This window comes from Nipponia nippon, unplaced genomic scaffold, assembly GCF_047370975.1.
Source record: "Nipponia nippon isolate SJK-2023a ecotype South Korea unplaced genomic scaffold, ASM4737097v1 scaffold_5, whole genome shotgun sequence".
NCBI lineage: Eukaryota > Metazoa > Chordata > Aves > Pelecaniformes > Threskiornithidae > Nipponia > Nipponia nippon.
In genome coordinates this window covers 93677169-93693928 of record NW_028262369.1, presented here as the reverse complement: position 1 = coordinate 93693928, position 16760 = coordinate 93677169, and the positions used below count along the sequence as shown (strand labels likewise).

Genomic DNA, 16760 nt, shown 5'->3' with positions numbered 1-16760 from the left:
TAACCAAAACAGCAAAAGAACCTCTCTAAAAAAAGAGGGGAAAATTATTTTTCCATCAAGTCTAATCGCTCTGTTATCAGTCATAAAAGCCAAACCTCAATGGGATCCTGGGCAATGAAACCCCTGGTTCAGTTGTGTATTTTTGATGAAGTACTTTGAGTAAACATTTCCTGAATTTGCCCATCTTTCCACTTCATTAAACATTCTTTGTTGTTGTGTTGTGCTACAAAACAAGCACCCAATGCATCATGCTTATTTTTACGCATCTGTATCATGCCATTTCTTATTTACCTCCTCCCTCTCACTAAGAATCGCAGTGTTATCAATGTGTCGTCACAAAAGTTTCCAAACATTGCATGTGCCCGATTTTGAACGTTCAAACACTGCATGCATCCAACCTGACCGTTGGACAGAAATAATTCACTGAATGTACCAGTGAAATTATAAGTAGGTCAACCAAGAGTATGGACTTCTGTCTCAGTTCATCCTGAAAGACACTGGTGTGTCCTTTTCATTCAAACATGAAAAGAAAATGATTAAATATTTCAAAGGAAGCAACATTAGGATGATGATATCAGGACCCAGTAAATATTTTACTCTTGGATTAAAAGCATTAAGGAGTCCAGAATTACACTCTAGAGTCACGCCGGTGCACAACTGCAACAGACATGAAGATTACTAATTTAAAATAGAGATTAAATCCCCCTATTTTTCAGTTTTTAGAAAAGTTTAGAACAGAAGACAATTAGACATTTAGAATTTAGACATTTAGAATTTAGACATTTAGAATTTAGACATTTAGAATTTAGACATTTAGAATTTAGACATTTAGAATTTAGACATTTAGAATTTAGACATTTAGAATTTAGACATTTAGAATTTAGACATTTAGAATTTAGACATTTAGAACAGAAGACATTATGAGGCTTTTTTAACTTATTATTGAGCCAAAACAGAACGCAGAAAGGGCAATCACTCCATCCTTGAATGCAGGAATTATCTAGTAGATAAAACCAACATATCTTTTTCCTACCTGTTTTCCAGACAAACTGATGACCTCTCCTGGCTTCCAGATCAGCTGTTTGTAACATTAAGAAAACAAACAAAGGGAAGGACTTCCCCAGGCTCTGCCATGCCCAATGAGGAGAAACCCAGTTCTGTTGTAGAAGCATAATTCAGATAATTCAGTCTCTTGTCTTCTTTGGTCCTAGAATTAACAAAAAAAGAAAAAGCATGCTAAAAGACTTAAAACGCCAAGGCAACAGGCTCAGCCTAAGGGTAACCTGGTGGCCACTGTGCATTTCATACTCCCTGTGTGCTGGATTCATTGAGAATAAGTCTGTTAAGAGAGGCTTCACTTGGAGAGAAAGAGAGGGAAAAAAGGTGGGGGGGCAGAGAGAGGAGAGGGCCAGCTCCCGGAGGACCTGCAGTCCCATCCTACAAATACAGCCATCATAAATGCTTTTAGCAGGTTCTTAAGAAGAAAACTGACAGTGCAAATAAATGGCAAGGGAACTGATAACAGTCTGTGATGTGTCCCTTCTTTTCTCTATTTAATTTACCTTTTGCATGAATGTTATCATGCTATAGGCAGGCTAAACCAAAGCTGAGAATAGATTCCAGGTGCACAATTCAGCTCTGAATACAGACCCCACATCCTACATTTAAGATCCCTGACAACTGAAATACCAGACCTGGAACTGTTTTAGCTCCATACCACGTGTGAACACGGGATACACAAAAGCAACATGAGAAAGGCAGCAGGAAAAGCAGGGGTTGCTCAACAGTACATGATGAGCCAGGCTGAAAGGGAAAACTAGACATTACTCAGGCATTTCTCTGGAATTTGGGACTCACATTCAAGTCCCTGATCTTTGAGCTCCAGATCAGCAACAAGTTAATCCAGAGAGGTCTCTCAAGATATTCTGGATTCGTCCACGTTCAAGTGGGAACAGTTTTGAAGTCTCAAAAAATGTTCATGGTACATGGCACATCAAACAAGAGCTAGTTTCTGATGTAAATTCACATATTAATTTTTTCTTATGTAATATCTTCTGTATTTATACCATGTTTAAATTCCCAATGTATTTCTACTTATTAGTGATCAATCCTACTTTTATAGGTAAAAATGTCACAGCCGTATTAGCGTAAGGAGAGCGGTAACACCTGGCTTCAAGATTTTTCTTCATTGACATAATCTTGGTGATTTTCATTAAAATTATCAGTTATTAGAAGCTTCGTCCAGAAAATTCCATTACATTCCCAACCTTATGAAAAGCAACATTGTCATAACACATAATACACAGCATCGGTCTTGATAAGAAACTGAAGATAAACCTGAAAATAGTACATATTGAACATACAGTAAAACTTTTCATTTCAAGCTGTATTTAAATTACTTAGAAACAGTTTCTATCATGATAAATTACTGCAATTATATTTAATCAGATATTGACTAACTACAGTGGAAGATACAATGTAATATCTGTTATCTGGTTTAGTTCATTCTTGTGTTTCAGATGAACAGCATTTCAGGTAAGACCTGAAAACCCCTCAAGCTGACCAAATACAGTAATGCAGGCAAGGACCAGATTTATTGCTTTGCTCGTGTCTTCTGGGTTAGTTTAATTCAGAATTCACATTTAATTCAGAATGCAACCCGCTGAGTCCCAACACCTGGACAAAGTAACGCAGACCACAAGTGAAGCTCAGAAATCTTGAGCATCCTTCAGAAATCAGACGGAGAGGACCTCGTTCCTCCCCAACGCAAATACAGTAGGGAAGTCCTCGGGAGCAAACGGGAGGCCCTCAGACATCCTGCAATTAATTTTTTTTGCCTGTCTAGGTGGCTGCTCACCTCACACAGAAGAGCTGAGGAGGGACTCGCCCAGTGTCTTCAGCATTGCAGTCAGCATCTATGACGGTCAGAAAACGAAGTCACCGACTTTCTGTCAAGGGAAAGAAGAGGAATTAGTGACATTGGCTCCAACACAGTTCACACCCAAAAATGCAAAACAAGGAAAGAAATTATTCAGATGCTCAGATTTAATTACTGGAGGGGAGCCAGCACGCCCAGCCCTGCACGGACAACACTCATCTGAATTGCAGGGCAGCTCTCCAGGTCCAAAAGAATGCCATAAAAACAACATGCCTTAAACAGGTGGGGGCATGAAATGGGCAAATCCAAGGAAACCTCAGATAACAGCTGATAAAGACGCTGAGACTTTTAATGAAGCACCAGTAGCATTCATCAGCTGCTTTCTCAACACACTGCCTTCATCTCGGCATTCAAAGGGTCAGTAAACAGCAATAAATCCCTGGGAGTAGCAGCCTCCTGCCCAAAACAAGGGGATTCGTATATGTCCATTCTTCGGGCAGGACTACAAAGATAACTGGCTGCTGCTCCCCACGGAGCAAGAACAGAGATTACATTAAGTCAGAAAAAACAGAAATAAATTAGACACCATGAGACTGATTCTAATCTTGCCCACCCCAGCCAAGCTCAATAGAGTTCACTGATTTACACCACAGCAAAGCACAATAAAAATTTGCCTGTATATCTAGGTTTGTATAACACTATTTGGAACAGTAGCCGTTCTGTCCTGATACGATAAAAAATTATTGCACAGGCAACATATGCTATCTACAGAAACATGAATAAATTACATTATGAAGGCCACCAACACTTCACATCAAATTTAGTTACAGTATATCTCAGCTCCCAAATGTGTCAGCATGGCTAGCTGTAAACTGGCAAATAGAGAGGAAAAATGAAGAAAAAAAAATAAAAAAAGAAATTTACATTTTAAAAATTGACTTCACCAAGACTAGTCATGATTAAATTCATGCAATTCCTTAAATATGTTCAAGATATGTGTTTTACACTGAAAAATATCTCGCTGTTCCAAAACTGATTATCTGTATTTCTTCAATATCCTTCGTAATACAGGCCTGGCCAATTAATAGTCTGCACTAATAGATTCTCATTAAATTAAATAATGAGGTGTTCTTTTCGTGTATTTGAAGGATTAGACACAAGCATCCTTTTAGTTTTATTTGGTTTGTATGGAATCTTGTTCAGAAAAACAGGGATATCATACATTAGCTGTAATGGCTGGGAATATACAGGCAGTCTTGAAAAAGCCACGTGCAAGTTTTTTAATGATCATAACAATGCATTTACATTATCTAATCCACTGCTAATTCTCTTAATGACAGGATTGAACAAAATTAGCTTTGAATAGCAGACTTAATTTAGAAACCTGCATTTCTGCTGAAAACACAGCATTCAAGTATAGTGTCAAAACGTTATAAATAAACAAACATGCATACAGCTGACAAATAAACATCATATCTCTTAAGTCTTCAAAATTTAATTTCATTTTCAACATCAATGAAATATCCAGCAGCCAAATCCCGGTCTAATCCCTGCTTAGCTAGGGCGGGATAAAAGCCTCTGGGAAGCTTTTCCCATTTTCCCACCCCTGCCCGGACAGCCACAAGCTACAGATGTGCACGCAGAGGCCGATGTTTCCAAGTGACAGGCACTGTGCTAGTCCAAGACACGTTAGAGTCCTCAAAATCATCCAACACTGAAAGACAAAAGATTGGTGGTCCAATTTTGACTCCCCGCTCCACATGTATTGCACTGGTAGAGAAGGGACCAGTTGCTCTTTCTGCAAGTTTCCATGGGACAAGAGGTTTCTTTAGTCGTTCTGCACCATTTCTGTGGTTTAGGAAAGTTCAGTCTGGCTCTGCTCCAACATGGAATTACACAGTATTTATTACTGAACTTAGAAAAAGATCAACTTAAACTATCTAAACCTGAGACATGATTTCAGCCTTGTCATACATCCATTAAATTCCCCCTGAGTTCACCAGGAGTTGTGACCTTCCCCGTCACGGGTAAATCTGACCTACTTTCTTTGTAAGACAAGGGAATACTGACAAGGACGCCTGGGTAGCACCCTCCATCTAAAATACACAATGCAATTAGAATAATCCCAAACACTTTAAACAGCAACAAAAAAAAAAGCAATTGCAGATCATATGCATGGCTACAGATCTTTTGGCAGGTGTATAGCACAAAGATAAGCATCATTAATCATGAATAAATTTCCTTAACATATACGTAAGCAGTAAGTATGCAACTGTTTGCCTGCTACACATAGCACAAACCCATCGCTTGTGAGATTCCAAGATAATCTGGATGTTTATAGCATACTCTTTATCCTCAGATACCAGTAAAATCTGCTTTGCCTTCTCAGAATGCTGTTATCCAAAAAGCTAATTCTATTCTGTCCTAAGACAGCAGAATGCCTGGCCTGGAGCAGCAACGGCTGATCACCACGGACCTGCACTGCAGACCATCCCTGAGGGAGATCTTTCCAAAAAACCACTAATGCTAGTGCTACAGGTACTGAGTTTAATAAAATGAAAGCGTTTGCACAGTCACATACATCAAACTAGGAAGAGACCTTCAGATATAAGTGCATATGCGCCCATGGCATGGGTGTACATGCATACTGCCCAATTTTTTATTTAATGAACATAGTTACACTAAATTGTCTTTACTTCCATATGGAAAACAAACACTACACATTTTTCCACTTACACATTTGGAGAAAGACAGTCTTCTGGTTAAAGTAGGGACACCCTAAATTCATTCCACTTCCAGCTGTGTCAGAGACCTCCTGTGCAAAAAGTCACTTAAGGTCACGCTCTGACACTAATACTTGATTCTGCAAGCGCTCCCCTTGATTTCAGTGGAGTGACTTTGCGTATATGAGAACAGTAGCTTGATTTTCTATACCTCTACTTCTTCATCTCCAAACCTCAGCGAAGAATAGCTACTCTTCTTCCTGGAGCATTCTAGAAAATCCTGGATAAAACCATACAGCGCGAATGAGCTAAATTTATACATCAGGTTGACAACTGCCTGACTGTTTTTGTCCTAAGTGGTCACTCATCAGGAATCGAAACATTAAGCTCTACAATTCTTTGGTAATTTGCTACAATAACAGTAATAATGCCTGAAAGAACATCTGGTGTTAACACATCTGCATACGGAAGACAACTCCAAACAACCAGCAGATGGTCCAAACCAGCCTGCTTTGGGCCGGGAGTAAGCCTGCACAACCTCCAGATCGACAAAGCCGAACATAAATTCACCCTGGTCCATTTTCATGTATAAACCTTAACGACCTTCCTCAACACTTGGTTGCTGGAAAGCTTAGTAGGTAGTCACCATCTTCACCAGTTATATTTGAAAGTTCAGGTATTTTGGTGATCTCTATAGTCAAATTATAAGAATCTATTAATTATTTAATCTTTTTTCTTCAATCATATTCACTTTGTGTCCCAAAGCTATGGAAGATCCTGGGGATTAAAAACAAGAATATGCAATAAGTGTACTGCCAGTGAATTGCTTCTTAACTTACATCGATTTGTTTGGGGTACAAACCATGAATCCTAAATTTTCCTGCTTCAGTCTTTGTACATCCTAAAAATGTAACAAAAGCAGGTTTGAATTTAGAAGTTTAATTATAAACTTAGCTAAGTGGATTATAATGAAAGATGTTCCAGCAAGGGAGCTCAAACTGATGCATTATGACTACATTAAAGAAAACACCAGAGAATAGACTTTCCATCAGTAGAACAACTTTAATTAAAGCAGTGATAGAGCAGAACTATTCTGTGAAATGATACTGCTGTTACATCTCCTTCACTCTAAGTGCTTCCAATGGACTCTATGGGAACATACCTGACTTTCAATAATAAAAGTCTAAGCGATTTCAGACTTTTCTGAGGAAGCCAGTTTAGTAGATCAGTTAAATGTAGTTGAAGCAAAATTTGCTTCGTTTGTACACAAACATGTACAGCTTACACTCTGCGAGAAGAGCAGGGAGATTTCAAAGTCAAGGATTCAAAAGTTTGTGCATTTGAGGAGTATCAGGATGATCATTTTTCTTCTTTCCCCTACAGCCCCCATATCTGTTGAGAGGAGGATGAACGATGCTCAACAACCAAGGAGTTTCCTTCTACAAAAATCATCCAGTGTGTGACCCAATATGTAAGTACCCAAATGTTATCCAAGTCTTGGACTTCTCAATGGTATTTAACTGCCACGGACCTTTTGGTGCTCTCGGTGTTGTGTCTTAGTGCTCAAAAGTAGGCTAATTCACCTTCACAAATGTTCTTCAGGCTGCTATCATACTCCTCGCAGCAGGAATAAGTACAGAGCAATTAAGATCAAAATGCTCAAGACTGTCAATAGGTTTCTGTTGTGAACTCAGGCATTGATTTTTTTTCTGAGCAGCAGAACACAGAAAATGTCCAATAACTTTTAAGTAACCTTTTCACACTGCTTGTGCACTTTCATATATTTAATTAAATACAAGAAAGGCTGTAGCAGCTCAAACCAAATATCCGCAAAGTCCCAGCTCCTGCCTCCGACAGGAGAAGGATGCCAAATGCCCAGGGTGCCGTGTAAGAACAGAGCGTGCGTAAATAACACTTCTCGCTCTACCTTCCCAGCCTCCAACACGACGTGGCTTCCACACCCCCTGAGTCAGAAGATCTTTGCATCTGACAGCCCTCTTATAAACTTATGGAGTCACACCCTGAACCTACGTAAGTTTGGGGCTTTTTTAATAGGTTATGTATATAACCTATATATACCTACACCTGGGTGCCTTCTCATGGCAGGCTGGTCAGCCAGCACAGCAGAACACAGCCCAGAACAAGCTCAGTGACATGTTCACACTATAGCACATCCTCTCCGTAACAGCAAAACTTTATAGCTCTGAGGGGGGGGAAAAAGTTTCTTTTTGTTTATTTTTCAATGGTTAGAGAAAAGTTTGAGTCCATTATCAACATACTACTCTGCTGTAGCTTTTATCGTTGGCGCTAGATGAATTAAAGGCCCTTTCAAACTCAGCTATATCTAAGAATTGCTGCCACAGTTGCATAGATCTTGGATTACTGTTAAATTGCAATTAAGCAGACAAAGGGAAAAGGAGCTGGCACTGTTTCCAACACCATTTCAGTAAATGCTATTGCAAGTTGTTGTTCAAAGAGGATTACTCTCACTTCACTGGCAAAACATTGCATATAATGCACGTTCAGCAGTATAATACCATCTGAAAACTAGTATTTGGAATTACTTTCCTCTAAGAGGCAAACCTGGAAATCAGACTCAGTAGAGACCAAACTCCCTACTTTGGCAGCACGACCGTTCACACTGAAAACAACAGAAAGCTTCAAAGTCACCAATTACAAGACAGCAGAGTTTCAAAAAAAGAAAAAAAAAAAATCACCTCATAACCTCTGCTGCAGGACCAACGGCAGATTTTCCTAGCGTTCCCATTAAAGTGCTTTCAGTTCTCAGAAATTAAATTGCTTTACTGCAGTGATTTTCTTCTGCATTCCGGTATTACTTTATTATTTGACACTAATACAGCATCGCAGGCTGTAGGTCAGGCTTTTTTTCTCCTCACTGGAACATGGCCATCACACAGAGTTTATCAATCTTAAACACAAGGTCAAAATAATACGATCAAGTACCAGCAAGCACACGAGCTCAGCAAAGACTTAGGCTCTGCTTAGCAAGGGAAGGACCACCTGCTTGCTTGCCATAGGACTGGCGTATCTGAAGCTTATCTCCAATTTAAATTGTTATATTCTACACTTCTATGGAACAACCAGAGCAATGGACCGCATGCACGCACCCAAGCATCTGACCCAACAAATTAACTACAGATAGGCAGGAAAATGTTACAGTTTTAACTTGCTATTCAGTTCCGGGGAGAGTATGTGGGGTTCAGTTTTGAACCTCTCCATATTGGTGACTATGGCTAAAATAAGCCTGCTCTTACACACACAACTATGCAGAGGCCAACTTCAATACTTCTTGAATACATAAAGTTTTCTTTCTGCTGTAACACATCAAGAATAATTTCTTTTCCACAGTATTCATACCTCTATCTGTATGTAGTCGTTACTATTTTGCCATTTGCACTACCTAGCTCTAGTCTATACCCAAATGAGCTAACACGAAGAGACACACACACATCCACAAGACAAATTCCACTTCAAAAAACTCATTTCCAAAGTGCTGAAATAAACATTTATTCCAATGCATCCTCTGTCATCAGCCGTTTACCTCAATGCACCAAAGTACGAACTCGTAGAAAAGGAGAAAATACGCAGCATAATGCAATGCAAACACTATACCACTCCAAACACACGCAGGCTCTCCAGAGGAGCACTCTTAATCAAACACTGACACCGTAGTTCTTCATTTCCTATCAAACATCACCAAGTTCTGTGATGAAGTCTCCTACAACCAAGGCTTCACCTTTTCTACAGAAAAAAAACCTGTCTATGTCAGGACTCACGTAAGAACATGTACTTTAAATAATTATAGAGTTAACTAAATATATTTTGTGATGCCTTACTATTGATTCATTCATTTTCCTTCCATCCACTTTGCAACAGATGCCCCAGTCATTGATGTCGATTGGCCCAGAAAAAATATTACTTTAAAAAAAAAAAAAAAAAAAAAAAGAGCGTTGGGATAAAGAACTCCGCTTCTGCTTCCAAATACTGCTTCTGAGCACACGCACAGATGCCAACGGGCACACGCCGCGCTCTGAACCCAGCTTGTGCTAATTGCCATACCGACTTACTCCAACACACCAAGAGTAACACAGGGTAATAACGCATGGCTTGTAATGAAAAGCAGCATTTAGGTGGAATTCATTTTCAGAAATGCACAAGCTACTGCTTATACCAAACTTCTTCATGCTACTGTGCGAGGGTGTTCAGGGAAAGGCTTCACAGACCTCATTTCCCCCCTGCAGCGGCAATACCCAGGAAAAACGTGCCTCCACAGAAGATGCACGCAGCGGCTCCGAGCTCACATCATCGCATCACATCGCTTCCTCCGGAGTGGAAGAAACACCAGGCACGCGCTCTGGCTCAGAACCCGGCGTTCGGATGCATGCCTGAAACTCAGGCGTTCCCAAGCACTTTGCAAGAGCTGCAGAACCAGGTGTAGGAATATGTTTTTCACATCAACATCCATTAATAACACCTGCACATTTATTTAGAAGCGGACTTGCTTTCACCCCAAGATTAACTACGCATGACGACAACAAAAATACCAAATCGCCATAAGGGCAGTTAGAAAGAACGATACTACCCTTCAAAGCAGTTGAAGCAACCAGCTGAGTAAAGCTATACATCTTTTTAAAAATTTTGTCATTGTTACCTTTTTCATTCCCGTTTCTTCTCCCCTCTAGCTGGTTAAAGTCACTCACTGTATTTTATCACATTGGGAAGTCTAATCTCTTTAGGGTGAGAAATATATTTGCCCTGAACACAATATAATATGATTCACACAGGGGTTCCTGACACTATTGCAGTATTGATATGAAAAAAAAAAATCATAATGATATCAAATGATAAAAGCCTTCAGTATAATATTATTTAAGCAAGGTCAATTGCCCGTGCAGGTTGTTCTTACCAGAGTTCACATTACATCACTGGTCCCATCATCCTGACCTTCCCTGCTGTCATCCCCATTACAGTTCAATTAACAGAGGAGTCCTGCAGTGGCTTGATGAGCATCTGCTGCCTCTACCTGGCAGTAATTCAATAAGGATACGCCATAGGAAGAGATAATGAGAAGTCAGCCCAGTTGTTCTCTCTCTCCCCAGGAGAGCAGATGAGTTTGGTTTATGGGAAAGAGAGTGACCTATGAAAATTATCAGTTATTTTCATATTTCAGAGCTTCAGCGCGCTACTGGTAACTTCAAGTGTTCTCTGGTTTGTCTGACGGTGCGGCCCACAAGGATCCAGAATGGTTTTTCCTGGTGGGCCCCTGACTAACAACCCTTCCCGCGCTGAAAGGATACATCTTCCTGAAAGAATTTCTCTTTGCCAGTTCTACCAAAGGAACAGTTCCTACTTGTGCATTCAGCAGCGGTAGGTCTGAATTAAAAAATTAAACACCTGAGCATAGAAAATGGGCCAAACCTACTACCAAAGTGAATCAGACAATGAAATTCACACCCATGTCAAACCTGGGTGAAACACTTCCACAAAACCAAAATCTCCTAGGTTCTCCTATGCTGCAGATAGCATCAGCCTGGTTTTTCTCTCCCTGACACAAACACAGTTATCAAAATTATCAATGTACAGTGCAGTGATCACCTCCTCGTCACTGGTGCCCAAATTCCAGTTCTCCATCTCCTTCCACACCTTTCTTACAGAGACCCCCCCCCATTAACTCCCACCTATCCCCTGTTACTGCCATATTGCTTTAGGAACACCTGCTCCATCACTAAAACCCCAGAGCCACCTACAGTCCCTTCATCTCCTACTCCACCACTGGTTGTCAAAGTGACTACTTGAGGGATGTGGCTTTGTCTCCTGTAGAGCGCTCTCCTTCTCTCACACTCACTGCTATGGATCAAACAGTGTTGGAAATGTTGAACTTCCCTGCCTCCACTCTTGAGATTTCCAGTTTCTTCCACCACTTTCCTCGTTTCTCCTCTTCTGAGTACTGAAGCCAACCACGTTCTTCTTTCTGCACAGCTTCCACTGATGCTCAAACTTTGACCAACTCCTCTGTCACCCAGTTTCCTTCAACTCACTCCTAACCCCCACATTTATTCTCACCAACCTCAGCTTATAGGGTGAGGACATATTTTGCCTTGTGATTGTAGTGCCCTCATCAGTTTTGCAGTGCCGTTTCAACAATCTTATTCATTGAAAAAGGCATTTTCAACTTGATTTCAAAAACAATTTTCTATTTTATGCCTTCTTAATATCATTAAGGTGCAGATTTACTGAAGAAAAGGATGGGCATGAGAGGAGAGAAAAAAAAAGAAGATACGTTTCCTCCCTAAGCTCTGTTTCTGTAACGTGGTCAGTGAACCACAGTGAATTTCCATGGCTGCGCAGTCCCGTACCTCCACATTCACAGCTCAGTTTTTCTCAAGATCAGCTTCGTTTGAGATGGATCCTTTCCCATCACACAATTATTTGCACCGCACTGAGGACTGCTTACCTGCTCTGACCGCTCTTTTCTGTGAGTACAGTCATCAGGTCTGCTCTCTCACCATTCACAGGATAATCCAGGTTGGCAGGTCCCTACCTCAGAAGGTCTCATCCACCCTTCTGCTCAAAGTGGGATCAGACAGCCATAGACCATACAAGATATTCTACATTGTCCTCCACTTTTTTATTTTGCTTCTACTTCCCACGACAACGCTTGGTCTACCAAGCTCACGCCAACTGATATCAGATCTCAGGTTGTGGTTCACCTCTTGCAAGTCCTACGACCAGGCAAGCTTGCCCCCATTTCAAAATAATCCTCTCTTCTTTATTCAGTTCTGCCATCTCTTTCTGCCCTTCAGTTTAACCACCTGCCACACATCTGCTCCTGGCTACCTTTTCCTAAGTGCTCAAACCCCTTCCATCTTCCACCTCTAATTCTTTCCCATACTAAATAGGTTGATTTCTCCCAAAAGATAACAGATATCATTTTATGAAACTTGCTACCTTTTCTCAGCTGGGTTGCTCAGTCTTTGTCTCACCCTACAATATTTTCTTCCTTCTCCTAACTAGCCCTCTGTTCACTTGCACCTCCTCTCTCCTGTTTCCTGATTCCCTGGGGTCATTTTCATGCCTCCCACATTTTCGCCTCTATTGTTTTCTGCCTCTTTTTTTTCCTGGAAAAGCTTATAGAAGAAACACTACAGACACGCTACATTATATCCAAAATGGGACACTATAACAATTTTAGACTTGCAAATAATCAGCATTTAAGAAATGCTAGAATTAAGATCGCCTTGCAGGAATGTATTAAGATAGTCAGGTTTCATGATTACATCTATTTTTACCATATTACTAATGTCTATATTAGAAAGCAATTTAAAATCTATCTTTGACTTCTTTTGCTTTTATCTATTCATCACACTTGCTTTCAGCCCTCTCTTAAAGCCTTGCTCATACTCCTCTCTGAAAAAAGACGAAAGTACCTGTAAATATCCAAAAAATGCAATTGCAAAAAATGCTATTTACTTCATTCTTAACAGTTACGTGTACCACTACAAAAAACAGATTTTTATTTAACTATATTAGGTTAAATAACTTAAAATTTGATAAACACCCTATGGACTAATTTCCATTTGGTTCAAGAAAGAATAGACAGAGTCTATACAACAAATGCTACCAAATCTAATGTTCCCTGGCTAGTTGTGTTTTAAAGCTGCATCTCATTATTAATAGCAAAGTCAAACATATATATTTAGTCATACTGGGCACAACTGTAAGCTGCAAGCACGGAGTATCAAACACTGTTTCAGGGGAAGGACCCACAGAACAACTCACAGGGTGCCAAGACGGGGCTAATAAGAATATTTTAAAAACATGATAGTCAACAGGAGGTTGCCCAAAGTTTTCAATTTCAATTGCCCACACTGGACTTGCATTTTGTCCGCTGGAGTTTGTGGTGGTTAGAGTACACTAAAACTTTATTTTTTTAAAAAGACATAGAACAAACACATTTTTCGTACTAGTCGAGACAAACTTGTCAGACTTTTGCAGGTTAATATATTTTACTGCCTATTTTTTTCCCCAAATACTTCACTTTTCCAAATTAGGTGAATTAATGAATGAGTCAACTAATGCATAAAGGCTTTTGGAAAAGGATACACATAGATGGATGTTTACCAGACTTTAGTCTTCATTTTCAGTGTGTTTCAGAATTCAAATAAAAACTGAGTCAACCTTCAGGAGAAATCGGTGCTTGCAGAAGTTCTCTCTGTGGATTTACACTTAGAGAGATTACCAGCTTCTGCAGAGAAATGGCTGTACTTTAAACTAAATAAAATCTCTGTTGTTGATAGCTTCCCAAGTCTGATACATTCTTGCTTGCTGAAATTATTTGGGGCTACTACTATAAACACTTCCAATATTAAAATCTGCATCCATTCTCAGGCTTGTATTCCACATTATTTGAACTATTTTATCCTCCTCTAGCATTTTCTTCCTTCAGAAAGACGGGAATCTGAACTAAATACAGGACTTGATAGTAGCAATAATCCAATATATCTGATGACACAAACAAATCTAAAATAAAATTATGATTTTAATGGCAGAAGTAAATATATTGCAAGCCCTGGGCATTTCTTTAAAAATTGGTCTACCAGACAATATTTGGCAGAGGCAGCACAAGAGCTGGGCCATAATTTTGCCTATATTATTTTTTTTCCTTCTATGGTAAAACTAGCAGGGAATTGGGTTACTACTAGAGTTAGAACTCCATTTACTAAGTAATTTTTCTTCAGTATATGAGTCTTTTTTTAAAGGACTGCAATTGCTTTGAGTTATACAAAAAGATTCATCTCTAGAAAGTAGAAAATGTTTCCTGTCCTACGTTCGAGATCGGGATTTTGTCATGCCAGCAATTGTTTCATAGGATCATTCCACATCTAAGATAAAGGAAAAAAACAGAAGATTGCTTGTCCTGTGGAAAGAATTTCCCCGGACTTACAGGAAAATGCACATTTGCAAATATAAATACGCTTAAAATCACAGGCTCTACTCTTCTCTATTTGTTACTTTTCCTGCTAGACAAAAATCAGCAGTGATTTGGACTCAGTGTTAATGAATGTCGAAAGCAACTTGGCATTCTCTTGCCAAGGACCTCTGTAAACTGCAGTTCAGCAAAATAAGACAAACTTCTTATCATGTGTAAGAGCTCAATTAAATCATCATTTTAATGTAATCCTATTTAGTAGGATTTAGTACATTTTCTGTTCTGATGCTAGTGATGTTAATGTCTTAAAAAACAAGGAAGCAAAAATACAGAGGTAGAAGGGAAGGAGACAGGAAAACGCACCTTCTCTTTCATCGAAGATCATTTGATGGGAGGGGGGAAAAAACCCAAAGAACCCAAAACCCAGAAGCATGGAAACGGCTTACAGCAGAACATAAAACCCAGTTTTTCTGGACCATTCTGACAAACACGATATGAATTGTGAATTGAGAAAGACTGCTCTGACCAAAGACTTTCAAGCAATTTTCAAAAGTTTGCCTGCTTCCAACTCCAATACTTACTTAGAGGTAAACACCTTGCTAAAGAAATCAATGATTATTATGACAAACAGTCAAAAAAACCACATAAGAGGGCTATAGGAACACCTCTCAAATGCACATAGTTCTTTATACATGAGCAACTAATCTCCCAAAGTACTATGTAAATAGGCTAAGCTTAAAAGTTGCATTTAAAATTATCCTCAGTACCCATTACAAAAGAAAGGCGCCTACCCACTGATAAAACTACCCACTGATAAATTAGCAATTGTAATAAGGGACTGTGAAAGCTAAGGGTAAACTGATTATGTTGTACCTAATTTTCTCTTTATTTTAATCCAAAACTCTCCAAATTGCAAGAAATAAAAGTACAGGCAAGAGAGTGAGCAAAAAGCTTGACTGTCATATAAAACATCTAAAAATAGTGTTTCAGTATGTTTCCATACGCTGGAAGTAGCAGTGAATATCATCTATATAAATCTATTCCTAGCAGAGGTTTCCAGCAGCATCCAAGACTTGAAAATCAATTGTAAATTTGTATTTTAGAATAATCAATAAGAAAAAGCACAAGTCACACTTACACAATATGCAGCATTTAGCAGGAAGATACAGCCATGCATCATCTCATACAAAATATACAGAGACATTATTATAAGCCATATATTTTTAATCTTATGGAATTTATTTGGGAAGAACTTAAACTGCTTTTAGAACATCACTTTATTTTAACAGTGGTGTTAGTGATTTAAGACATTGCCAAGCCTGTGGGTCCAGAATACATACGACTGATCTGGCTGGTCCTGATGCCTCCGTGGGCATAGATGGCACCTATACACACAGAAGGGAGGGTTTACCACCCAAATCACTGCGATGTACAAACACCATCAGCAGAGGAAACACGGTATTGAAATATCAACGCATAACCCATCTTCAGATGAGGAAGCTGTCAGTACGAGTGAAGAAGGCAGGTTCCTAACTACACGAGATCATACGGGAAAAGCTGTAGGCTCCTTTGCCAAAACCACCTTGGGAGAAGGTCATCTCACCAAAGCCATGATGCGGACTCTCCAAACTCAGATCTATGTTGTCAGTACTCACTGAAGCGGCCGCCACTTTCAACACTTGATAGTCCCTGGACCCCATGGGAATAAGTGACAGATGCCACATCTCCCATGAGTAAAGAGATGATAGCGTATACTTAGAAAGGGAGGAACTGATGGCCAACTCAGAAGTGTTTCTCTTGCTTGCTAGCAAGATTGATACCCCATGTATCAACTGGGAAAAAGCATTTAAACCATGAGGGAACGTTATACAGACACTGATGGACTATCTTATACCAAGAAAAGAAAGAAAAAAAAAGGAGGTTTTCTCCTCTATTTCTGGGTTAGGCAAATTACTATCAGATACTTGAATGATGATCCCAAGAAATGATTGCATCTCTAACAAAACTTGTACCGGCATCAGAACTAGGCTGAGCAAAATAGTCTTATTCTAATGCCAGTTTGTCTTCCAGGTAATCAAAGCAGCACTGCATCCAGCCAGCAACTTTTCTAAACAATTCCCCCTGCAAACTATGGCTATGAGACCCAAATTACTGCACAGCCTCAAAGAATGTGAATATGAGATGAAATATGAGCAGGGAGCTGCCACAA

At 39.6% G+C, this 16760-nt stretch overlaps 1 protein-coding gene across 4 annotated transcripts in view; it reads right to left on the bottom strand.

Annotated features, from left to right (window-relative positions):
* The window catches only part of THSD7B (thrombospondin type 1 domain containing 7B), a 540474-nt gene that overhangs the window by 269884 nt on the left and 253830 nt on the right, over positions 1 to 16760 (bottom strand). For all 4 annotated transcript variants that reach the window (XM_087730295.1, XM_087730298.1, XM_087730296.1 and 1 more), the window contains 2 exons: positions 2858 to 2948; positions 1034 to 1207 (listed from right to left, as the gene is read on the bottom strand). In XM_087730295.1, coding sequence (XP_087586421.1) covers positions 1034 to 1172 — 139 coding nt within the window. In that variant the 5' untranslated portion in view covers positions 1173 to 1207; positions 2858 to 2948. The remainder of the gene's footprint in view (positions 1 to 1033; positions 1208 to 2857; positions 2949 to 16760) is intronic.